Source organism: Stylophora pistillata, chromosome 5 (assembly GCF_964205215.1).
Source record: "Stylophora pistillata chromosome 5, jaStyPist1.2, whole genome shotgun sequence".
Classification (NCBI taxonomy): domain Eukaryota; kingdom Metazoa; phylum Cnidaria; class Anthozoa; order Scleractinia; family Pocilloporidae; genus Stylophora; species Stylophora pistillata.
The window spans coordinates 1,990,620-2,017,664 of record NC_142523.1 but is presented as its reverse complement, the minus strand read 5'-3'; the positions used below and the strand labels follow the sequence as shown (position 1 = coordinate 2,017,664).

General features: G+C 39.0%; 1 protein-coding gene across 1 annotated transcript in view; it reads right to left on the bottom strand.

Annotated features, from left to right (window-relative positions):
* LOC111345812 (protein bark beetle-like) overlaps positions 1-27,045 on the bottom strand; it is a 52,605-nt gene that overhangs the window by 7,159 nt on the left and 18,401 nt on the right. Inside the window, 28 exon segments of the mRNA XM_088760953.1 lie at positions 248-442; positions 1,076-1,224; positions 1,684-1,879; positions 2,288-2,425; positions 2,723-2,817; positions 4,037-4,137; positions 4,299-4,329; positions 4,916-5,147; positions 5,973-6,135; positions 6,586-6,681; positions 7,062-7,191; positions 7,432-7,610; positions 7,992-8,180; positions 8,973-9,129; positions 12,132-12,363; positions 12,855-13,052; positions 13,427-13,715; positions 14,364-14,465; positions 14,990-15,190; positions 15,505-15,683; positions 16,397-16,511; positions 16,857-16,994; positions 17,350-17,444; positions 17,807-18,658; positions 19,421-19,762; positions 20,247-20,387; positions 20,651-23,278; positions 24,056-26,998. Of these exon segments, the coding sequence (XP_088617079.1) occupies positions 248-442; positions 1,076-1,224; positions 1,684-1,879; positions 2,288-2,425; positions 2,723-2,817; positions 4,037-4,137; positions 4,299-4,329; positions 4,916-5,147; positions 5,973-6,135; positions 6,586-6,681; positions 7,062-7,191; positions 7,432-7,610; positions 7,992-8,180; positions 8,973-9,129; positions 12,132-12,363; positions 12,855-13,052; positions 13,427-13,715; positions 14,364-14,465; positions 14,990-15,190; positions 15,505-15,683; positions 16,397-16,511; positions 16,857-16,994; positions 17,350-17,444; positions 17,807-18,658; positions 19,421-19,762; positions 20,247-20,387; positions 20,651-23,278; positions 24,056-26,998 (10,506 nt within the window).

The following is a 27,045-nucleotide window of genomic DNA, read 5'->3' as shown; positions in this document are numbered from 1 at the left end:
CCAAACGCACAGTAGCGATATGAATATCATACCAGCAACGCGTTAATTCAGTGCGTACTGTAAGTTAAAGATCCTCTATTTTCCCTCGAATCTATAACCTACTGTATAGACCTAAAATACGAGGTTAACGAGAAATATTTACTGCCAGGTTTCATTCAATTTTAAAGTTATTTTCTGCAATTGTAGATGTTTAAACAAGAAATCCTAGGGTAACATCTAGATCAAACTATGTAATAAGTTTGCTTACATGATTCGGCAAATTTAACAGCGTTATCGTAAAGAGTTCCGTCGGGTCCTATGTAATCGTTGGTGGCATTGTTATCCATGAAGCCACAGAGTCCTTCAGTGTGACCTTTGTAAGCAGCAGTTGGTGAGTAGAGAATATTCAAATACTGTCTCTTCATCACCCGACTATGACGAACGTCAATGGTTACTGTTACACCTGAGGAAGTAAAAAAGTTCGACTTAAGACGCAGCAAAATGTAGCGGGGCTGCAATGCTGTGGTGAAGAAGGCTTCCTTCTCTAGCCTCTATTGCCTGGGCTCGACTTTCGAGACCGGAGTCAGGTACGGTCGAGCGATAACCGATCATTTCGCTTCAGGTGTCGTTTCGCAAACGACCTTTTTCGTTAACTTCCCTACGTACGTTTCGCTAAAGTCTCGTGCTAGTTCACCCGCTTTCCATTGGTCTTCTGACATTTCTTCTCAGTTTGTACATCTCATAAAAGTCAAACCCTTAAAATAATTAAGTTCCCCTACTAGCTCTGAGGATTTTTCTCGAGGCTGGATTTACGGTCTTCTTTCCCTCACTAGTTAAAGAGCTAACAAGCAAACGAACCAAACAAACAAATAGACTAAAACGAAATCCCTCCAAAATGTGGTGGACGAAGAGCATCCCTTGAAAATATCATTGCATAAAACCATTTATTTGGGTGTGCGCAAATGAATGTAAGAAATCAATCTTGGGAACTAAAAACATTGTATGTTTCAAGATAAAAGTCTACCCCACGAGTATCCCTGCCTTTTAATCCTATAAATGAGCAAAAAGGAAAACATTGTATCATTTAAGGACTTGCCTGCATCATACTGAAGTGAAATCAAAACGACACTGTTCTCTTCAGCCTCAAACGAAAAACGTCTTTGACGATCCAATAACACTGTACCATTACTTATTTCAACAGGTTCTGATGAATTACTGGTGGCATTTATTTCCACTCCATCGATTCTGTCGAGAAATTAAGGTGAGTCACTACATATTTGTAAATGATACCGGTTCCACCAAGGAGAAATGGATCTCTTCGTCCGGATTGGTGAATGAACATCGCCGCAACAAATAAGTACCTTAAACAAATATGTACCATGAAGAACCAGATCCAACCACACTTCACGTGGTCGGTTCACATTTGCAATCGCCACAATCAAAAAAAAAAAGAAATGACCTATGAAATATAGTGATATGTACATTTGGTTTATTCAGCCTACTTGGAAAGACAAATTCCTTGCCTCGGCATTTAAAATTTCTCCAATATCTTAATAGAAATACGTGGTAATTAAGGAGGAGCGAATAGATTTTACCGTTGAGTCATCTGCTTCAACGGTTTTTGGAAGATACCCAATCCCCCTGATTACAACCTCTATCTTAAAATAACGACTCTATAAATTGATTAAAGTACACAAAACGAACCTCGTAATGGGTAAGTCTTGAACTCTCTCAGTCTTGATCGTCGTAATCGTAACAATACTTCGCCCAGCTTTAAGAGCAATTCCGCCAATTAGCGAAGCTCGCTCGTAGTAATAAAAACGAAATTGAAGACCAAAATCGTTTTTAACACTTTTACAACCCCAGAACTCTCCAATTCCAAAGAAGTCGAAATTGACACCTGGCGAAGAAGGCAAACATCCAAAGCGCAGTCATAAATATTGCCAATGGATCACCTTTGAACCCGAGTTTCTTCCGAGGATTATTTTTGGCAATTTGTCATGTAAGGTATTGACGCTTATTCTAAGACTCATTGAATGCGAGTCTGGTATTATCAACCTCATCTCATATTTAACTTCTCCTAGTACGGTAAGTAAGAACAAGACACGAAGGAAAATATTTTCAAACCCTAAAATATTTAAAGTTCTTATTTAGAGACGTTTACACGTGGTATTATCTGAAGTCTATTACTTGACTGAGTAATGCGGTGAGCAACTAGTTGGACGTCTCTCAGGGTCTCAGATTTCTCTATATCTCACGCTCGTAAATGATTGAATGTAGAATCTTTTTTCTTTTCACGTCTACTCACCATCTAATGTCTCCAAGTGTGGGTCACCTCCACCATTTGCGACTAACCGGTCACAAAATTCACCCTCCCATCCCCCAAAACAGCGACACTGCGCTCCACAATTATCGGTTATGACTGGTTTTCCGTTACCCGAACAGTCTGTGAGGAAAATTATCATGAATTTGACAGAAGAAAGATCATCGGAGTGATTTCAAACAATACTAATGTATTCCTGTTGACAAACTTATGATGGCAATGGCCAGTGTGTTGCTTATTTGTGGAAATACCAAGACAAAGAAAAAAACTACAACAAATGTGTCCTGAATGCCTCTTTCAAAATTTTTTCTTGGCATCAATCCTGGAGCATTTCATGCCGGCAAGATCAGACCAAATTTCATCGTCAACCAATAAAATTTTTTTCGCATAAACGGTACGTTTCTATTTATGTTTACATACCCGTATTAGGCCACATATCAGGCTGACTGCAATCAGGGCCCGTTCGATTCCCAGCACAAGCGGGCCCTTTTCCGCATGGCGACTGTTCAGGTTTACTGTTTCCAACAAAATCAATAAATGAATCATTATCAATCTTTATTATATGGCTGTGTCTCACAAGGACTGGGAACTACCGAATTCACGAATTTGATTGGCTGAAATCAATATTGAAAGCTGTCTAGATTTTCTCATCTAGACCGGCATCTAGACCAGTCTAGAAAAAAATATTCCAAAGAATATAAAAAATTAAATTGGCATATAAGACACAGCCATATAATAAAATTAATATCTTATTAACCGAGCCAGATCGGTCTGTATTGGCGAATCTTGACCTCGGTCGCTGATACAGACCTCACTGCGTTCGGTCTGTACTGACGACCTCAGTCAAACTTCTCCCATACAGACTTCCCGCTTGGTTAATAAGAACTAAATAATTCGAAAATATCAAATAAAGTTGAAATGGTAAATTGGCCACCGTTACGATTATAAAAGCTGACGTTTCGAGCGTTAGCCCTTCGTCGGAGCGAATGGCATTTGCTCCGACGAAGGGCTAACGCTCGAAACGTCAGCTTTTATAATCGTAACGGTGGCCAATTTACCATTTCAACTTTGTTGATATATTTAAATCATTTCGTTAACCCCACCGACGTAGCCCCAAACAGTTTCTTTAGAAACTATCATCCTTTATTCATTTGTAATAAGAACTAAATCTAGCAGCCATTTGATTCATTGGTCAGTTTGTAGGTTAGTCAGTCGTTCGCTCCGTAAGTCAATTAGTCGGTTACTTCAGTAGTCAGTCAGTCAGTCAACCGACCCACAAGTCACTCAGTAAGTTAGTAAGTAAGCTGGTTAGACTTTTGGTCTACTTGTTGGCCAGCAAATCAGGTATCTATTCGGTTTAACCGTCCATCCATCCGTCGGTAGATCGGAGGGTGTGTAGGTGAATCAGTGAAAGGGTGGGCGTGGCAATCGATGATAGCACGGATAGTAGATCAAACGCCAATTCTACAGGTTGAGGCAAGGATTGTGATCATGCAATATCACACTGTTATGGTGTGTTTTTCCATCTTTAGCAAAGTTAAAACCAATCTCTTTAAGTAACGCAATCATTTCAGCACATTATTTTCCTAATGAAACGAAACATCTCTTTACGACCTAAAAGACAGAAATGCTTGCGGATCAGTTGGTTAATTACTTGGTTGAACCACCGGTTCCGGGTGTGTCTCACAGGTTTTCATAAATCGCACGACCTGAAGGAATAACCAGCAGTCTTACCCACTCGGCGGTGGCCTATTTTTTTTCTTGGGGGGAGGAGTAGGTGTTGGATCTTCATCATCAGGTGGGTTCTGGTGCGGCGAGGGAGGTCCCACACATGACTGTTTTAATCAAGATGCAAGTTGTAAATTAAAACGAATAAAGTAACGCCATCTAAGGCAGTTTTACTTCAAAGGGAAAAAAAGGCTGGGGAAATACAATGGAAAGGTAAAATTCTAAAATATGGCATTAAATCATTTAAATTATCGTTTTGGTAACTTACTTTCTCGCTTTTTACTGGACATATACATTTCCTACAAAAGACCAGATAAAGATTGAATAAATAGAAAATAAAATACGCCAGTAGAGTCCGCTATTTACCTATCTTTGTAAAAGTTCCGTTCTGTTATTTACTCGTATCTAGTTATCCATGTAACTGCTCACCCTTATCTGAGCATAACAAAGCTTTAAGGGTTCTTTCTTAAGCAGAGACATAATTTGCTTAGCTTGCATTATTATTACTATAATAATATTAGATAATAAATATAATTATAATATAGTTTAGTTCAGCCTCCCTTTTATCTGATTGTGAATGTTCGAACTCATCTAGTCGTTGCGTATTTGCTTTAAACGAAAACTGCAGAACCAGAATGAGGATAGTGGCTTTTCCTTATAATTGTTTCCATTACCTCCCTATTAAGAATCCTGTTTAATTTAAAAGTTAAATCTCAACGCGTACGGAAAGAATAGAAAACGGTTTTTTTCTAATAGCCTGTTTTCGCTCGTTCGTTATAAAGAAGTTAGTTTCACAAAAAGGATTTGTATCATGATTACATCGTTTGTGTCAATGTTCTAAATATTAGGAGTCAAGATGTTGGCATAAAACTTTAAAATTCTTACCGATAGCGTTTTCTCTGAGAATATCCCAAAGGCAGCTGAAGTGTCAAATGTTTCTCAAGAAATCCAATCGAAAGACCAAGATTTACGCCTGAAATTCCGTAGAAACTTTCAAATTCAGCAGGTGTTTTTCCTTGGCATTGTGATGAGGGAAGATGTATTGACAAACCAGCTTCTAGTGGTACACTCACAAACACCGCCATGGAAAGGTCCACATACTCAAAAACAGCCTCAGCTGAAAGAAATTCATCTCAATCTACATAATTCAACCCTTTAATCAGTCTATACCATATCGTAAGGGTAACTTGTATCGAAAATGGAGCAATTTCAAGGTCCATATGTAAATGCCAAAAGCCTACTCTGGGTTTGCATCTGTTTTGCTGTAGCTCGCCTTGTGATTGGTCTGGGAAAATCGCGCCACCGTTGAAGCCACTAAGGGGAAAATATGGAACCAATCCTTTCTTAGTCAATCGCGTCTTCCAACACGTTAGAAAACTTTACTTGCCCTTTCTGTCGGTTCTGATTGGTTCTTTTGAGTTATTTTTTAGCGCCAGACTGGCTGTTGTAAATATTACTTGGGTTCTGTTTTTAAGACACTTAATCCGTAAGCGCTTTAAAACGATCAACGTTTGATGATGATAAACCAAGGAACGAATATTTCAATCATGCACTTTAGGACGAAAAGATTGCCGAAAGAATATTTTGAAACGTGGGGGGGGGGGGGGGAGGGGGGAGGGAAGAGATAGCCAATGATTCTTGAGACAAAATACGATTGGAATATGATTGTAAAGGAATGAAAATGTTTTCCGTCCAAAATGCAAAGAAAGTTTTCAAATGCAACTTTCTCGATCTCTTATCAGCATCTCATCTTATGTAAAGTCTACTTTAACTGATTATAAATATAGAGGCAAGACCGATACAACGTAGATAAGTTTTAAAACGGAGCACTATATTTCGGCTAGCCAAACCAGCCTTCTTCAGGAGCAGTGGCAAACTTTGTTGGAAATTTACAATTGGGATTGAAATAAGCTGCACGAAATAAATATTTGATTCATCTCACCTAACTCGCCGAACAAACTAGAATCTGATGTTCTGACCGCCGTTGACTGCGAGTTTGGAAACGCTGGTACCTTTACTGAGATTTTGGGTGTCACTGTAACTGTAATGGATGCTCCAGCTTCCAGTTGCGAATCTGGGTTTTTCCAGTCTTTGCTGAGACTAACCTACAATGGTAATGCGTCCAAAAAAGTTAAAATTTGATCTCACTAGGAGAAAAAAATTGTGAAAAACTGAAATCAGTAAGAGAACAAAGGAACAAGAAGAAGAAGAAGAGGACGAAAGGTGATTCTGAAGAAGGAGTACGAGGAGAACGACAAATAAGAGAAACAAAATTACAAAGATCGAGGTTCGGAAGACGAATGACATTATCACAATTGAGAAGCCAAGCCTCTTGATTGAAGTCACGATAAAAGAAATCCAAAAACGGAGAATGATGCTAATCGTAGAAAAGCTTATAAGCCACATGATTTTTGAACACTTTCGTGAAAGATTGGCAGTGTTGCATCCTTGACATGGAGCAAGAGGTACAGGCCTCTGCAAGAAAAAATAAGAGTACACCGAGCACTTTGAATGATCAATAAACTGAAAAATACAGTGTTATTTTCTTCCCTTACAGTATTAGCAGTTTTGTAGCAACTTCCGCGGCTCCAACTGCATTCACCTCCTAGAGATACTGCTCCGTTTACGGATATTGAACGAGAAATTTTTCCCTGATGACAAAAAAAAAAAAAAAAAACAGAAAAGAAATAAAAGAAAAAACTAACTCAAACTCTTTGAACATAAACGATCTTGAGAGCATTTATTGCTAATATAAGCTACGTTGCCATGGCATTAACCTTTGTGGAATCATTGTTGTCTTTATGGCTTAGGTTCGTTTTTTCCCTATCCTTAATCAGGTCATAACAACTACTGCAGGTTGGACACACATCCTTACGTCCAGCCACTGATTTCGCACCAACCAGCCAACAAATTGTAAAAGCAACCAGCGGCCTGACTGAATGGCAAGCTGACTGGCTTAAATGAGAGATATGTGATATTCCCGGTGTTTTTGATGAAACTAAAACGTTATTAAATCGCCCCACCAACTTACAGATAATCCAGCAGATGCATGTCCTGTTATTTCCAAGAAAATCCCAGCAGGAATTTTAATTGGCCCAACAGGAATATAAATTGAGCGACCGAGCTGTTTTTTTCTCATGATTTTTAGGCCTTTGTTATACCTAGAGACAACGTAAAATGAGATGATTGATTAAACACTATCACTTATGTGAGTTTTGTTTGCAAGCAGAATAAATGGGTACACTAAATCGCACAACAATCGATTTAAGAACCATCAAACCGTCTGCCTTAAAAAAAATAAAAAAATAAAAAACAGTTTCTTCGATTACATTTTACTTTGTTCTTTTTCTTGCCGAAAAAAATAACTTAGAGTTATCTCTGGGTACGTCAACATTTCTTACCTTAACTCCCCATTAACAGCAAATTCCAGAGAAAAATCTAAGCTCCCCTCTAACTCTAGACCAGCAGTAGCCTCCTCTATTCCAAGTCCGAACCACTTTTTTTCTATCTCAAGAAACATAGTCACTTTAAAGAACATTTCCAAAGAGACTTGTACCTTGGCGCTTTTCGTTGACAGCAACTGAAGAAAATGGAAATTTCACAAGACTTCATTTTGTGGAGAAACTGAGTGTGTCTCGTTAGGAAATGGATTGTTCAATCAAATGGGAAAATGATACAGTTTGACGTTAGAGCAATTAAATTAAGAAGTTTGGAGCGTTCATTTTAGTACAATGAATTTTTAACATGTCTTTTCGCTTCGTTTGTGCGGTTAAAGAATCTCGCATCAAAAAGAAGAAAAACCAGCAAAATCTAATATTTGAAAGGTAAGTGATAAACAACACTGAAGAAAAGTGAGTTTAGGGCGAGGAAGATTTAGATGGGTAATAGACAGCAACCTTAACATATAGTAATTACATAATTCTCGGTTTGGTTACAAGACTTTCGTTGAAACTTGATGTACCTTGTGATGTATTCCGTTGGGTTCGAACCTTGCCACTTCAAAATCGTATCTCGTTGAGCGCCTGCGTCTTCTGTTGTGGCTTTTCAGCATATTTATATCTACAGCTGTTGTAATAGTTCCATTTTTGTCCAGTATGGCCGAAATTACCTCCACCAGAAGAAAATTTCCGCTGGATTGGGCTTCTATAACCTACAGTTTGAGGTAATATTAGATTGTAGAGTTCAGATGATTACCAAACCCAGCTGACAAAAATAAGACTAAAACAAAACACAGAAACAGGTCGAGAAAGACAGCAGAACCCAGCTCGATTCCATTGAAACCTCGAATTAAAAAGTTTGTGGTACATTTTTCTCTCCCCAAGGAGGGAAGACTGTTTGATTCATAAAGATGGAGATTACCGCGGATTACAAAAAGTATCGTGAGTTTTTATTGAGTTGGCTCATCATTCTGAAAGATCCTCCACTTACCGAACGATAGAGGCAATCTATCTAACCAACCAGGCTAGTCAATGATTGACGTCATCCAATTTGCTTATTTAAGATGCATGTATCTCAGTTTGCTGAACTAACTTGGACTTCACAATTAACAAATGGTAAACACCACAGCGTACACTATTGAGTTATGGATGCACGCGGGAGGTTGCTAAGCACGAAAGAAGCGTAAGAGTCGCTCGAGGCGATAGCCGAGAGCGACTCTAGCTTCTTGAGTGCTTAGCAAACCTCCCAAGTGCATCCATAACTCAATAGTGTACGCTGTGGTGTTTACCATTTGTTTTATAACATAACATTGATACATTGTAGCTAAAGAGTTCCCTTTTATTTAACAAATCTTACGCGACCAGAAAAAAACAAGCGCGCGCGGAAAAATAGTCTTCGCATTTGCTCACGTCAGCAGCGTACACCCATGGGCAAATGGGGGACGCTAAATTGACCAATCAGAGCGCGCGCCTTACTTTGGTTATGTTATAAATACGAACAATACCTTCGCGATGAAGCCTCTGCTGGGTCTTCCGATAATGGAGTCATTGATAGAAAACTGCCGCCCTCGGCTCTCTGGTTTTGACAGGAGAAGACCTTCGTTGTTGTCCCCTCCTCTACAGGATACTGACTTAGAAAGCCTTTGTTTACTTTCCTGTAGACTGGTTTTCAAGGGTGAGTAAAAGAAATTAACTTAAACGAAAATTTAAGCATTGTTCTATCCTAGTATTCAAGTTCTTGAGCTATGGAGAAGGAAGTGTTCACTTCAGTTTCACCAAAGCAAATTATAGTATGGCAACTAGGTCAATCTCTTTTTAAACGCAGGTTACGGAAATGGTTGCGACGTGGTAGATGTGGGTGCAATTTCTTTCCTGTCAAATGTTCCATATCCCAATTGAGCTTAACTTAATGTGTACAAAGCGTGGCCCGTCTCCGCAGGGACGTTGGCCTAACAACATACATCACTAAGATTAGACCCGTGTTAGAATTTGCCTCGCCTGTCTGAGGAGGGCTGCTCATCTACCTCGAAGAAGATCTACAGAGAGTGCAGAACAGATGTCTAAATGTCATAGGACTCCCTAGGGATACTGTTGAGTCACTTGTAACTAAGCGTCAGAAGTTGACGAGGAAAGAATTTAAACGTATCCTAGAATCTAAAGCGCATTCTTATAAACGTCTTTTAAACAAGGCTGTGGATCATGGCCATAACCTAAGATCTTGTAAACGAACCCAGCGCACATCAGAATACCTGCATCACGCACTATTAGGCACAAACAATCGTTTATTCCTAGAGGTGCTAAAATTAACTTAATTTGACATAACTTAGTGGTATATATATTTGTTGTGTTTTGAATTTTTGAATTTTTTTTTTAATGTAATATTACCGTAATTCTTAACGCCAAAGGTACTAAATAAAGGTAATATATAGATTTAGTCAAGCCTAAAAGCGGAGCTCCCAATAAGTGAAAATTTTGCAATAAAATTACTTCACATAAACTATAAATTTTTAGCCAAAAATTCATTCAGTATTGATTAAACCCATTGACACTTAGATGTAACACGTGCTTGTGAAAAGTCAAAATTTTGGAGAAACCAAGAAAGCAAACAAAGTGCGCAGTAAATTTTTAAAAATCTTCTTTCCGAAAAACAAGCTACAGTGAAAGAAGACTAATTAAAGAACTTATTTCCCACGAAAAAAGCGATAGGTGCATATTACGTTTTAACTCAAAAATCAAGATGATAGATCAAAATCGCTAAATATTTTCGCAGGTGTGCAAATGGGCATGTGGATCATATTTCAAAAATCGGTCAGTGTAAAGCGAAGACTGCGGACTGCAAACTGGGGATAAAATGCAGACTGAGGGTAAAATGCAGACTGAGGGTAAAATGCAGACTGAGGGTAAAATGCAGACTGAGGGTAAAATGAAGACTGCGGACTGCAGACTGCGGACTGCAGACCGCAGACCAGGGGTAAAATGCAGACTGAGGGTAAAATAAAATATTAATAATAAATAACAAGACTTGGGAGTGTTCCTACGCGTACCCGTAATTTTTTTTTTCAAAATCCCGAAAACTCAAACCAAAAGGAGTTTATTCGCCTCAGTCAAACAGATTATCAACCTCGAGTTCTTGAACTCCTCATTTTGTTGAACCAAGTTTCCCAAAAGCGCCCAAACTGATCGCAATGCTATGTATCTTACCTTTGTTAACATGTCGGCCATTTTGAATTGTGCTTTCGCGAATAGTTCTGGGACCGAGTAACTCTTTCAGTGTTCAAATTCTTCATATGGCCTTGGAAGACGTGGCAAGCAAAACAAGACAGCACAATAACAAGGCAAGGTAAACTTGTAGGTATCGAGCATAGTTTGTGAAAGACATTCGATCTCTATACTCGACTTCAATGTATCAAGAGGTTTGTGAATTGATATTGCTGAAAGGTGACAGTGGGCTATCCAAACACGAAAAATTATAACATGAAGCTGCCTTTGTGTGTTTGGTGAGCCCTCACGTGACATTATTTTACGGGTACGAACACTCTTTATTTCACCCTTAAGACTCGTCTTTTTATTATTATTATTTTACCCTCAGTCTGCATTTTACCCCTGGTCTGCAGCGTGCAGTCTGCATTTTACCCTCAGTCTGCATTTTACCCCCGGTCTGCAGTCCGCAGTCTGCAGTCCGCCGTCTTCGTTTTACACTGACCGGCGATTTCAAAATGGAATATGCGAATTTGTCCTTGAGTGAAGAGAGCTCAAGTTCCATGGAATTTATCAATAGGAAGCAAGACTAAAATGGCCAAGAAATATTTCGGGACGACAGATTTATTCAAGACAGTTTTTGATTTGCGGTTAGAAGCGAAAAACGCACGAATTCCTTACGTGTACAAAGCCCACGTGGTAAAATTCATCATGCTCAGATCGTTGTTTACTTGCTTCAAGGCCAGAAATTGCGCAGCATTATGTTGAAAATTCTGAAAAAACTTCGATTTGACGCAAAATATTCTATCAAACAATACTTTTTGAACACATTGTTACTCGAACATAACATTTACCGGGCCATCGAATCGTCAAATTGTCGCTAGGCCTTGCTTGAAGTCCGAAAGTTCGGTTTTCACTTTACGTCCATAATTCGCATCGTCTTAGAGAATCGCAGTGTCGTTGACTCGAGCGCTTATTCACTGTCACCTTTAAGACCCTGATATCCATTCTTTTCCAAGCAGAGTATTCTATAGCATTGTTACTTTACATTCTGAGTTCCACAAGGTCTAACTCAATCGCAAATGAATGAAAAATCCGACCTAAAAATTTTGAGGGTCGACCGCGCGGACGCCATATTTTAAAATTTGATCATATAGTATTTCCTTGATAGCATACATGACAGAGGGCACGTACGTACGTAGGTACGCTCGGTCAGTCACGTGACAACCGAACGAAAAGAGGTTGACCATATTCCATGGGAATGGGGCTCTGCTTGACGCGCGCAAAGCGCGCGTGGGAGCCCCGCTATTATTATCATTATTATTATTATTATTATTATTATTATTATTATTATTATTATTATTGTTATTATTATTATTATTATACAATCATCTCAACCTTAAGCAACATGACATCAATCATAATAATAAATATAACAATATAGGTATCATCCTCCGTATCAATACCTCGCGCTTGTCCAATGAGAGTTTGCTCCACATCTCTGGAATTTCGTTTCTAAGTATTCGGTGTTGTTCGTTCTATGAACTGCAACAACAGTCTCGATGAAACCATCACTAGCATTGGACACAACTATGTCACCTGTCTTTGGGATGTTATTGTTTTTCTCTATTACCAGGAAATACGAGTGGACAATACTTTTTCCAGTGTCATAAGTGTGACCGAGGCACTTGTATATTTCTAAAAAACAAAAAGAGCTTTGTGAACTGATTGATTTCTCTTGAATAGAATTTTTTCTTCCCATCCCTCACGGGTAGGTGTTGTATTCACGCGCGACGTGTGTGATCTCATCGAACAGCCAATCATGTCTAAAAACTTGAACCTATTTTTGATGAATTTTATTCTATGTATTGTTCTATTTGGAGTTTTCTAATGTACCAGCTCTAAAAGTGCACATAGGATCGAAGTAAGCTTCACCTTATTCAAAAGTGACAAGATATAGCGATGTCAGATGTTCGAGACGATTGCTCACAGGAACAGGGATAACATCGCACGTCCTGTTTGTCTGTTTTTTTTTGGGGGGGGGGTACGTGTGTGTATTTGCCTTCTTGACTGTTTGTTTCTGTATGCACCAACGAGAAGTTCTGCCGGGCAAAAAATATTTTACATAACTATATGATTGTCAATCATTTAAGAAGTGTTAACTGGTTGATACAAAACTGTACACCTACCATTTGTAAGCACAATAACCCGACCCTCGTCTAACGTAATGTTGCCTGAAATAACATCCCAAAGGTCATCTTGATCAGGCTCATCTTCAAACGTCGAGTCGTCGTCTACTTGTACTGCAGTTACTTGGTCTCTAAAGTCCGCATACTTTATGACCTCTTCTAATCCTGCTGGGGCGCTCAACATCAATTGAAAAGGACCTTTAGAGACAATATTAAATTTAAACTTACATTAAACTCAATTAGGTATGTTTTAGAGATGCCTTCGCCAATTGTAAAAAAAAAAAAAACCAGTAAGATCTCAAAAAATCATAACGGTAACCAAATGGCTTATCTTACGTTTGATCTTTACATGGAGCACAGTTCTTAGAAGAAATTGGGAAAGATTTTCAAGCACCATTTGGCTGTAAATCAATGTTCACTATCTAATTAAAGTACTGATAATTAATTCCGCCCATGCCCCAAAAAAAACTATCAACGTACTCCTGTTTAGAACCACAATTTCTCAAATATCCAAATGATACGATGAGGGACGTACAACGATTGTGACAGAGCGTCATAGCCATCACACTCACCATCGCCGATTTCTTTGACTATCTTATGCATGATGCCTCCTGCTTGAGGACTACACAGTATATCATTTTTTTTAACTTTCAGGGCTCTTGGGGCAACTAAAACCAGCGACTCCGTGTCTTGTTTTGGCAAAATTACAGGACATGCGTAAATGAGAGTTTCGTTAGGCTCCACAAACTTCACATTTTTTGCGAATTCCACGTTATTTTTCCTCTGGGGATCTGTATAATTAACTTTAATTTTTCCGCCGGGACACTGAGTCTCATTCCACGATCTGCACTGGTTTTCTTCCTGTAATGATGTTTATTAAGCAAAGGTACAATTAGTACAGCCTTCGGCACCTAGGCAATGGGAGACACCTTACAATCAATTGCCTGGCTACGGGGGATGGTGCAGTACAGTTGGCGAATAGTATGATGTCAGGTAACTCATGGTTTAAAGCTTTATGAGACGGCAATGAGAGGGGATTGAGGCAGGAAAGCTCATTGGAGTTTGCATCTAATTCGAGATTACAAGATGTACCTTTATTCCACCAAAATTAGTCCAGAAGACTTATCAAATCTATCGAATCCTAAGAATTTCATCGCAGCTCGGAAATGAATTCATCGAGTATGTCGCTTTAGTTCACTTCAATCTGATTTCATGCATGGAGCAAGACTTAGTTCTCATGTAACGAGCAGAGAACTAGAATGGGATGAGGAGCCACGTTCATGTTTCGTGCGGACAATAGAAAATAGTGAACATTCTGATCAGTTGCTGACAGTGAGACTATAAATCTAAAGGAAACTAACATGGAACCCGTAACAATACAATTTTAACAGGGCTCAACGTGGAGAGAGAAAGAGAATGACAAGAGCTGTCTGATATCCTGGAGGAAATTAGGACAGCCAAATCAAGTGAGCCCCAGAAAGGAACAGAGAATGAAAATGAAAATCTTACTGTGATTTTTTGACATTTTTCCAGGTCTCGGCATTTCTGACAAGATTCAATAGTTGCTCTTCCATCTTTGAAGTTGCACTGATTACCTTTGCAGCTCACCCTCTGTATTCAAAAAGATAGGTAGAAACACATATCATTGATGGATAAACAAGGGTACCCCTGTGATTCTGTGCTATTCAAGCAATTATCGTGCCCTAAGACCGAAGCCCTGACTGCGCCTTTTTTTTTCGTTTTTGTTTTCTTGGGAGAAATGCCTTCCTGCTTGTAGTAATACAAATGGATGGAAGCAAACACACAGAAAACCCTGTTGAAATGCCGTGGTTTATGAGCGAAAAAAATCATCCAAACTAGGCAAAAGACAAAGCTCTGGTTTCCAAGAGCCACTAGATTTGTATCTCATAGCCTTTAAAGCATTTACGGGATAAAAAAATGCAGAAAAATGTATTACTTCCTGACAAAAGTGAAACACAAAGCAAAACCAAAAGGATATTAAGCAAAAGTTTCAAACAACCATTAAGCCAAGCAACGCTTTAACCCCTCTTTGGAATTCATTACTTATATCCAATTTGTTGTACCATGGTGTTGATGTGTTTTCATCATGACTCATTTTTCTCAGTCTCACCTACCATTATATCACGTGAGCAACGTCTGTCTCCTACTGTATAACAGTGGTAGTAGAACCAAGCAGAACAACTTATTCCTGGAGGCCCCGCTGCAAAGCCTCCATGACAGGAGTTTGAACTGTCACACCATCCACAGAATGGATCTGTCACACAATCAGCGCAGCTTTTGTACTTTCCACAGAAGGAGTAGGTACAGCCAAGACCCTGCAGAAGCACCCATGCACTTTTTTGCATTAAGTCGCTTTGGACAAGATGATAACTACTGTTCTCAAAGATGAGAACGTATGGGTGTCGAACACAATGGCTGTAAATTCATGAGAGCACTGACGTCTTTTTAAGTAGATCAGGGTACTAAAGAAATTCCAGAGTCATCGGTAGCAACTAGAGAGTAACACTAACGTTTTGGTACTCTATGGTGCATGCTCCATAAAACATGTACTTAGTCGCGCTGGGTATCCCACTCGCCACACTCAACACAGTCATGAGCTCTGATGCTATTGAATAGAGATGCTACTTACTAAATATCCGGGGTAGCATTTGCAGACATTAGGACCCATGCATTCACCGTTACCAGAACAGTCATGCAAGTCATGGCAATCAAACTTGGAACAGTCTTCTCCGGTCCATCCGGGATAACAAAAACAAATGGCACCTATACAGTCTCCATTATGGAAACAGCTGTTTGGGCAGTGGATAACTGTAAAGCCAAAAGGAAATTTAAGTCTACCTAAATGGTAGCTGCTTCCTTCATAAGAAGGCATATCTCAAGACGAGTAATCACCCACACAATGGTTCAATGCAAGGGTAGAGGTCAGATGAAAACCGTCTGTCCCCTCTCCTCTCTGGTTTGGCTGTGATTCGGTGCTTGCAAGACGATTGCAAAATCAATGGAGATCCTTTTTCATCTTCTTAGGGAATTGATATCACTTTCTAATATTTATATTGTTACACCATGTGCAGCTATGGTTCGTAAGACTTTCGAACAAGAATTGATTTTATCATAATACAGATGATAATAAGGACAATGATGATAACATTAATTACAATGTTGATGGTGGCAATGATATTACATATGAGATATATATTAACAATAACAATAATAATGATGATGATGATGATGATAAAAATCGGTCTCTTCCCTGATGGGGCCTCTAAGGGCCAACAGAAACAAATTGTCAACATAGAGTTTTAAAACCACAATTGGCAGGAGGCGCACTAGTTGGCTATACACAAAGTGTAGTCAAGGAGTCGAACTCGAAGAAAAACAACTCCAGTGAGCAGCAGGGTGGAGTACAAGGTGTAGTACAAGTCCAGCGCCCAAACCACTCGATCACACTGCCTTCTGTATAATATTCAGTTAAAAATACTAATAGCATTTATTCCTCTCTTATGATATTGAGTATGATTTACCTGGCCTCCTCACACAAACAAAAGGATGAAGTTCATTACAATGAGTTTGCGAAATATTTCCGTTTGCAGCAACAACCGGACATATTTCATTGTGCTGATCATATCCATTGTGGGACTGTAGCGAAGAAATATAATATGGTAAATGTCTCAATTACTACCCTTTTTTTTAGTGCATCTTTAATTTAATATTCAGAAAGAAATAAACCCTGAACACACAAAATAGCGAAAGAGAGACAATAAGTTTTTTTGTTTTTGAAATCACCTGTTCAGTTGAGAATGTGCGTGTAAAATTTTAGGTAACAGAATCACATGTACATGAAACCAGGACGTAACTTCGACTCGTTTTCTTCCAAATTGGTACAACTTCCTTCGACTAGAGGTGAAGGACTGTTAATTGTGAACAATTTGAACAAATTAACTGTGGGTGGCAAATTTATTTTTGAACGAGATATTTACTCACCTCCCTCATGAAGCGCCTGCTTACGGTCCACAGGGAAGGCAACACACTTGAACGAACCAATGATTCTTTTTGCCTTAGATATTCTATGAGTCGTTTGTCTTCGTTTGAAAGCATAGTGATTAGATTTCCACCATACCTCTGCAAATAAACGTATAATATCACGATAACACAGCATTGCCAGTTTTCTAATAAAGGAATACAAGAAAGTTAGGGACAATGATGGTGGAGATCTGTGTCGGCTGCAGCACCCTATGTATGCGTCCCCAGGTCACATCGCCCTCTGGCTAAAAGACCTCGCCGCCTAGTATAGTCATGGTGCCTAAAAGTCCTTTCGTCAATTCAGCTCAAGCTTACAATTTGAATAAAGATAGATAAAAAGGGAGTAGCGTAGACTTAAAAATACAAACAAAAACAAAGCGAAACAAAATGAAAACAACACCAAAATAAAAAAAAACAGAAAATGATACAGAGTGTCACTACTAACTACCCTTACCCCACAATAGTTCTCGGCATCGAGGAAAGTGAAAGAGCCTCCTTTGTACAAATAACACATCTCATCGTCTTTTATCCATTCAGGCGGGCAAGACACTGGAAAATAAAACTGATGAGCTATTTCGTATTTTAAACTACCCCATGACCTCGTCAATTTGTTATTTGTTTTGATATCAACAGTTTAATTTGTACGATAACACAGTTGGCTAATACACGTGAAAATACAAAATTTTTATACCAATGTAAAATTCTCTCTGACAGATCAAGGACTGGGTACCTTAGGACATCCTAAACTAAGATAGCTGCCGTCAAAAGAATCCACAAATATTACAAATTATACGGTTAATTTGATTTATTTGGGAAAAGATTTAACAGCTTAAAACGTTGAAGGGGAAAATTTTTAAGGTGAATAGGCGAGGCATCAAAACTTGGACATTGAAAGCTGAAAAAAGTTTCACCTGATATAGCTTTTTGAGATGGTAGCTTGACAAATGGCTGGAATACAACTGTTATGGACAATCGATAATCCTTGTTCTTATCCAGGATCACAGAATAAATGAGATTTGGTACACTTTCTCCCCACCAATTTAACGTGGCGTTAACTGTGAGTGGACTCCCTCTCATTGTGGTACTGATCTGATAACGGTTGTTAGGATTCTGCAAAACGTTTCCCAGAATTTCCGCTGCTCCATTGCAAAGAATAGTTGCTCCATAGTTGACATTAAGCCCCTGTGCACCATTCTTGTACAAGGTATTATTTACAAATCGAAGACCAACAATACTTGTTTGGGAATTATCATACAGGAAGACGTAATGGCCGACGTTGTTGTAAAAGAAATTTCCTTGAACGATTGCCGTAAACTTTGTTATGACACAGACATTATTTGCTGCACCATCCCAGTTTTGAGCCAGGTTTCGAGAAAAATAGTTATTGCTCACAATAACGTTCATATAGGGCTCAGAAACGCCTTCTACGTGTAATATGCCACCTTTGTTATTCTCAATGGTGTTAGCATGGATATGGCTTACTGGTAGGCTACTCGTGGACAGTTCATTGAATATCCTACAATAAATACCTCCGTTATTATTTCCGGCGATGTAGTTATTAACTATTTCAAACTCTTGTTTAACAGCAGTGAAATGAATCGCCCCTGACGGCCTCCCGCTAAGGACTGGATTGAGACCATTGTTTGTTACTTGACAACGTTTTAGTCTAAAAATTCTTCTTTCACTCTGAGTCGACGTATACCGTACACCTTGCTTGACGTTTCCGCTGAAAACGCTTCCGGTTATTTGGTGCATGAAAGCAGCTGTTAAGAAAATCAAGTTCTCATTTCTTTATAAAAATCAATACAAAGAGAATCATTTAACATTACGTTATTCAGTTTCTTGGCGAGATTTTTCTTCTCCAAGCTTTAATTTTGAACTTGATAGGTTGATTAAATCAATAGGAGACATCCACGAATCGCCTAATAGTACTAAGTGCATTGCCTTAGACGCAAAAATCACTCTTGATAAACGGATACTCACCGAAGTGAAGGTAAATATGCCCCACTTTTACTAGCACAGAGGAAGTAAATTCTTGAAGTAGATATTACACAAGCTGAATATCTAGCAGATTAAAACTTCATCTTTTTTTATCAAAACCTCAAATGTTTTTAAAAACTTGCCTACACGACGTGCTTATCATCTTTCACAAACTGAAACTGAAAGTTCCATCACTCTTTCTAGAGGACGAATAAAACTTTTGCAGCGAACGATTTTATTGTTAACGTGTAATTACTGCGTCTTCGTTGCAACATTGATTGTCTACACTCGGAGTAAGGTGCTCCTAAGTTTTTTTAAGGTTGGAAAGAAAAGCAAAACTAAATATGTGTACTGAAAAATATTTGTGTTCATGGTCAGGCCTCCCCTTTAAATGTCAGATTTCCTCTGCAGAAACCAAGGATTCTCATCAGCTGCTCGAAGATTGATATATTACTTAGCATATCAACCTGAAGCCAATTAATCAGCTTTTGCCTAAGCAGTTCGCCAGCGTGGTATGTATCAATTTAGAAAATATCAAAACTTACACGAGTCACAACGAACGAAAGCCAAGTCGTCGATGTCAATGTCGCCCCAGGACTCCACATATCCCAGTAACACAATTGAGTAACTGACATTAGCACTGGGTAGCTCAATCACTTTCTTTTCCCATTCGTTCACTGAATCGCTCGTGGACCACAGGAGTGTCGACTTATCAGTATTATCTTCCACAAAATAGACAGATATCGATGCTTTGCGGGAAGCCCAAGCATCCAGCTTGTAGTAGAACACCAAAAAACAGTAGTTGCTGTCGTTGAAAATTGATGGGCTGGCGAAGGCACCATAGCCAGATACCCAGGATCCTTTGGCCTGAATCCATAGTATTTTCCCTGCGTAAAATATGATAAAAAGTAAGCGCTATAATTTTTTTTTTAATCACATTTCTCTTTTTTTAATTTCTATAATTCAATCAATAATTTTCTCCTCACTCTTTTAGAACTAGTAAGCACTACAATTCTTAATTATACTGCCGAACATAATGTGCGCCTGTTTTAATTACTATTAATGAGACGGTGGGTATATTTCCTTTCAAAATAACGGAGAAGTGAGAAACTGAAAGTCGGAGGAAACTTCGAAACTTGTCGCCAGGAGAGTAGAATGAAATTTGACAGGACCACCTAAACGTTCCCAATCTCTCCTTCAGAACGAGAATGAGCTAACAGAACGTTACAGGACTACTCATTACTGATTCAGTTGATAGGATCCTGTTTAAAAGTAAATAAATAAATAAATAAATAACTTTATTTAACGAGGGAAGCACTTTAAAGTCTTAGACTGAGAAACCTATGGTTCTCACAGTCTATCACTACTTACCTTCATACATTGAATAGGTGTGGTCATAACCAGAGGATTCCCAGCCATGATACCATTGTTGAGTCAGAGCATTGTTCCTGAAACGTGACTTGGGATAGCGTCTCCAGTCACAGAATCCATCATCAAAAGAACAAGGTATATCTGAAGAAAATTAAGGCAGAAATATTAGCAGCGTTCATTGTCTCGCCACACTCCACTCATAAACATATCCTGGTTCGTTGTTCTAGTTCAGTTATTGAATGAGTGTTAGGAAGAGGAATAAATTTTTACAAAGCAAAGCTTGGGGAATTATTCAGGAATATTCAGAATGTTTGCACCACAACCACAATAATTCACAGAATCGCGATGAAGACAAGAAGAACAGTGGTAATGATGACGATGAAAATGAAAAGCTAGCTACTAACCTTTGCTATCAACTCGTTGAACTTGCAAAAGCATTTCGCTACTGTACCATCCTTCGAAGTTGACTGTAAAATAATCCCACCCCATCATTCTTCGCTTTGAAAATTGACCTGAGATTTTACGTCCATGCGGAGTTTCTATCTCAAAAGATTTTGAACTTCGCATCACTAGCAGTTGAATAGCAAAGCCGGCATCTCCCTCTGTTTGAATCTTTATCTTGCAGGATATCTTTAGATTTGAAAAAGTCTTAAATGGTGCTCTAACGTAAATGAATAAATCGTGATCCGTGATGTTAACCACTTTTTGTGGGGAGCACAGATTGATTTGCCCGTATGAAATACCATTAATCCAATCACTGTACTCTTCACGAAAACTCAGTCCAAACTCGTTATTCATCGATTTGACGTTTTCAAGTGTAATGTTTCTTTTCGTAATGATAAGATCAGTTCCATTTCCTCCGGTATTCACGAAGGAACTATTCCTTATAGTGACCTCTTTTTCTGGGAACCAAACCTTGATACCACCTGATGTGCAGTTAAGAACAGTCACATTGCTTACTTCTGGAACGTATTGTATCAGCTCAATAGCAGCGACTTTTTCGCCATGTTTCTCGCCACAGTGCACAATCCTCAGGTGCTTTAAACTTGATTTTGGCAGGTTTGGCGTTTCCCTAGCTTCGCGAAGAAATCTGATATTTCCCCAAGGCCTTCCTCCACCGCAGTTTAACACAAGACGGTGCGACGTGTTGCAACTGAGTTTTTGGAAAGATAACGTGCATTCTGTCAACTCTACCTCACTTCCTTTACAATGAAGAGCGACACAAGTATCGCACGCAATGAGGGATTGGTAAGGGGAATAATGGATAGACAGTGGTGCTTTATAACCCAGGTGTTCACATACTAGTTTGGTGACATTCCCTTTATTGCCTTCCGTTACATTTAAATGCAGTGGGGTCCAATTCCCGCTGTGAAGTATCTCTACACGTCCTTCCCATGGAAACTTCCCTCCAGCTAATCTTATTTTTAAAGAAATGTTCTTTTTCGTCTTTGAAAGAGAAAATTTGACAGGTTGATCCCCATTTCCACGTACAAAGATTGAACCAAGGACCAATATGCCGACTCCTGGCATAAATTGCACCTCAACACCAGGATCAATTGAAAGTGAGGCTTCGGGCAGGATAGTAACATCAGACACAACTGTATAGGGACTTTTATCTTTTCTTAGAAGAATGTTATATAATATCCTTCCTCCCAGAAAACTTTTCGTAAGCCCACTACGGGTCATATTTTCTGGCGAACCTTCCACTGTGTTTCCTGCACTGCTAATGTAGGGACGAAAATCAGCAAATGTGTGTTCGTAGTTGTCTTCAGCATCAAAGATTCTCTCCATGATTTTTTCCTCGTCATCATAGCCCCAGAAGTTTAAGGAAGCCTGAATTGCACTGCTATGCGAGGATGCAAAGGTGTTTACGCAAAGTTCTTTCGAGAAGTGAACGCTGCTAAACCTGTTGTTATTCACGAAAAATGTTCTCCATTCCATAAATCCGGAGATTCTTACCTCACAGGTTGGTGAATTTGATGATACATCTACGTTGCTAATTAGTGAATTGTTCGAAAACGTTACATTCTTCATGCCAGAGTACGTGTTCTCTTCTACAACGTATTCGCAGTGGAGAAAAACCATAGAAAGTCCTTTATTTAACTTGAAGGTATTGTCAGCAATTAAGATGTCTTTATCCATCCTCTGAATTTCAATGACTCCACTGTTTAAGCATTTGTTGTCTGTGAACACGTTACTCCTTATATTTGCACCGGAAGGAGACGTTTTTTCTAAAAAGATAGATCTTCCATAGTTTTTTTCAAAGACGTTTCCTTCCATGATCAAGACTTTTGTGCCTCCTTTGATGTCTATGACGCTTTTATCTTGGCAGAAGTTAAACAGGAAGCTGTTATTTCTCAAAAATAGTTCAGGAGTGTAGGAATCGTGCGTATCCTTCGTAGTCAAAATAACAGGACCTTGAGTGTTATTTAGGAAAAAGTTTCCATCAAATTGCCATGGATTAGAGTGTGGAGACTCGTTGATGTCTACTACAGGGCCTCGGTTGGCATAAAATGTACAGTTTGTAAAGAAGGTATGGGATGAACAAGGCAAACTGCAACCGTAATAAACTCGGGAATAAACTGAAGATGCCTTATTCCATCCGAAAAAAGTCCTTGTTGCAGAAAGTTTCACTTTGGTATAACTACCGTCTAGATAAAGTCCATATCCATTGCTATGAAAAATACCACCATTTTCAATATGGACTGTTTTTTCACCGTTCGTGTCCACATAAAGTCCATTTTTGGTGGAATTAGAAGCCTTGGTGTTCTCAATATGGACATTACCTGAAAATGAAGAGAGCCTGATTCCAATATTGTTTCTAACAAACTGGCAATTCAGCAGCTTCAAACTGTTTACGTGGGCAAATGCTGTCGATAGGCCATTTTGGGGTGAGTTTCCTACTTCCGTGTGTTGGATTTCTACCACTCCTGCGTCGTCTCCTCCCAAAAAGATTCCTCCATTAGTGTTGTGGCTATAATTTCCTTTAGATATTACGAGGTTTGGTGATCTGACCTTCGTCCTTTCACTACCTGTTGGTCGAGAACAAAACAAAAATTGTCTATGAACACAAAATAAACGGGAGAAGTAAACAAGGTTTCTCTGACTTCTGCATAAGGCTTGTCTGCGAAAGAAAAGAATTGGGAGAAATTACCATTGACGGCGATCAATATCTGACTTTTAAATGTTAGTCACAGCTTTTTTTCCCGCAATGAAGTTATCAGATGATTTGAATGATTATTAAGTAGACTTTAGGCCCATTGATCCTTTCAGTGTAACTCTTGGCCAACTTATTACAAGTAAATGAGTGTATCGGAAAGGTTTAAAATATATATTTGCTAGAAACTGAAACTCGATAATCAAAATCAGCTTAAATTTAAAGACCAATTTACTTAAAAGATCAAACATCTTAGCTCTACAATTTTAACGTAATAGCCAGTCTGGTGTTTTCTTATCCTCAGTGATGAATCCTTTATGACTTCAGGAAAATCAGCAAATTATCTGTTAACGTTAATCATTATCTTTGTTTTGCAATGTTACCGCCAACATGATCAATATTTTAAATGAATTTGTTTATTTCAGAGCTCCTTTTCGGGAAAGAAGAACCCTCTTAAATCTGCCTGACTCATCAAAGCATCTCTTTATAGATCTGATGGTAGCAGCATCCAAATAGAATTTAAAGGCAACGGTTCGAATCCCGTCGAAGTCTGAATTATCCAGGCTTCATTTTTTTGCAATTGCAAAAGTTCCAGTCCACCTACGAGCATCATTCCTTAACTTTATATTATTTATAAATTAGCTGAACTTACTTTTGATGAGAAACAGTAGAAAATGCACCACGTAGTCATTCGGATAATAATTACTCCCTTTCTCCAGTAGGATTGAGCTATTGCCAGACATCCAAACAGGGCGGCTATACCAATCTAACATATGGATATCCCAGTTAATGTCATTTGGTTTTTCTTTTCGATTGTAGACGTGGAAAACTACGCTATGTACATCGTGATAGATAAGCTGCAATCCTATTGTGTATTCCTTTGGAACAGTAATTATGGCCTCGCAAGCTGCTTTGCTATTTGCTGTCACAACAAGATAATGCACTACACTTGAGTCATCAATAAATTTTGCACTTTCACTGCACATGTCCATAAACTTCTTCACACTCGCATCTGCCATTTTTACAACGTGTGTGTTGAGCGCATTCCAGTTGTAGCGATACGAAAATCCGTAGCCTTTTGTGTTTGCGACAGTTGCACCCAGGAGCTCAAGAAATGGAGACTCTAAACGTATTCCATCCGATTCAGTGTTAGTTATTGTTGAATTAGCGATTCTGTATGAATCCTCAACGGGGTCTGGATACATAATCTGGAAGCCAATGAAAGCAGAATTGTTCACAGAGACAGCGCCGATCGTGTGACGAAGGAGGTCCGCTCTGAAAGCGATTCCGGGGATCCTCAGGTCGTCTCTATATGGAAAACCTGCATAGCATACCTCAACATGGCTGACAATGCTTTCCTTTGAAGTTACTGCAAGATGAATGCCAGCCCAGTACGGAATTTTGCAACCAACGTACAAAAGATATGCCGAGCACGATGAAGACGAAATCCAGTTGTTTTTATTACAAAAGGTAATGTTGTCTCCTTGATCTGTATCGCATCGGATATTATGCAAGAATATTTTCTCTTTTCCACTTGGGTCACGGCGATAAGAGTTCACCGGTTCGTATCCTAATTGTCTACATACTATGTCATACTCGTGTCGATAGGTACGAATGCAAACTGGCATCCACGTACGATTGACCCATATTTCAACTACACCTTCCCACGGAGCAGAGCCCCCAACGAGTCTAATGTCCCGATGCAATGGTCTCCTTGGAAGGAACTTCACCGGTTCTTTGTCTGTACCTTTTATGATAACCTTTCCTTGAACTAGGAAAACGCTTTTCAATGGGAATTCTAAAGTGACATTTTCTCCGATGTACAAAACGCCGTCAGACAATATTGTGACATCACTGATAACTCGGTAGGCATCAGTTTGGTTTGTGATATTGAGGACTTGATTCAATGTTCCTCCTAACTTGTCACCTCGAAGAAAACATAGAGGTCTGGCATCATCGTGTAATCTAGCACTAGTAGAATTGTAGGAATCCAAAAATGGATAATAATAGATCTGTGAAAGTTCCACTCGATCTTCAAAGTCAAACAGTCGGTCTTTTATTTTGCACTCATCACTTGTTCCCCACCAATTTTCTTCCGCTTGAACAACGTGTTCGTGGTCTTTAAGCAGAGCTGCTAACTCGTGAGAGAACAAAGGATTGATAAAGGAATTGTACTTTATGGTAACGTTGCCTCCCTTTACAGTTAAAACTGCTTGCGTTTTGGTACGAAGATAATTGCTAGAAAACGGCCGGATTCGTTGATTGTCTAAAAAGGTATTATTTGCGATGGTGACATGGCATTTTGTGGGTAACGTTCCGCAATCAACGAAAAATATGTTCTCCCCTTTATTCTTCAAGAAGATGCTCGATAAAATCTGCAACTTGAAAGGTGAGGAATGCTCATAGGTGCAACTTTCGCCATGTCTTATTCTCAGAGCAAGTCCACTGTTCTCGTAATATATATTATTAGCCAAGACAGCAGATAGCTCGTACCATTCCGGACCATAGATATCCAAACCATTTTTTTGGTTTCTCTTTACTTTATTACCAGTGAATAAAAGTTGAACGCGTCTTTGCCGCCTAACGCCCCCCCAACCACAGTCTGCAGGATACAACATACAACCACCAAGACGATTGTTGAGAATTGTGGAGTTTGCAACCTTGATGGTATAGTCCTCCGTGCCTTGAGTAAATCTGTAAGTGAGATAATAAAGCACACCGTATTGACTATTCTCTGAAACATTACAGTTTAGAAGATAAACTGATCGAAGACGAGCTGAGTTGTCATCAAGAAACCACAATCCGTTTCGTTTGTTGCCAAGAGCAGCAAAATCCTTTAAGACAACTTCTCCTTCTTGATTTTCTACGTAAAAGCCATCTCTGCCGTTTCCAAAAGAAGACGAAGACTCTATGTTTATACTGGTATCCCCAAAATGGAAAATGTAACCATTTCTGTAATTGTTTGAGGTAGAGATATTGTCTAATTTAAGTCCTCCTCTTTGAAAGTAGTCTGCTTGAACTCCCGTGTAGGAGTTTCCATCAAATTTACAAGAGGTGACATTCAATCTGGTATCGGATAATCTTGTAAACAAAGCCCCATTTTGCGAATTTCCAAGAGACAATACTTTCGCGAGTAGAGCATGGCAATAGCGAAGTGCCTGTAAACATACTCCTTCACCGTTACTGTTACGAATAAACTGCGTGTTGTAAATATTGATTGTGGAGTTGACTTGGTTTAAGATGTGTAATCCTTGACCGGCATTTTCTTCAACATAGCTGTCAGACATTTGGAATGATAGAGTTCCAGCATCGATAACGATTCCTGACGCTTGGTTTTTCGAGGAATTGACGTCAATAAACTCTAAAGCACCTTTCATTTTGGTTACTTTAACACCATTATATTTGTTACGCAGAAACACGGTCGTTACAACAGAAATTTTTCCTTGTGTGTTGCTGGCATAAAGTCCATAAAAGTTGTTCCTTGCCATCGTTGTCTGCGAGATTCGAGAGTTACCAGTCAAATTGTCAACTGTGATACCAGACTTAGCATTGTCAGAAAAAGTACTGTTAAATATCACAAGAGATACAGTCTCGCCTATGAAATACAAAAACCAAGAGGTCAATCGATACCAAGAACATACA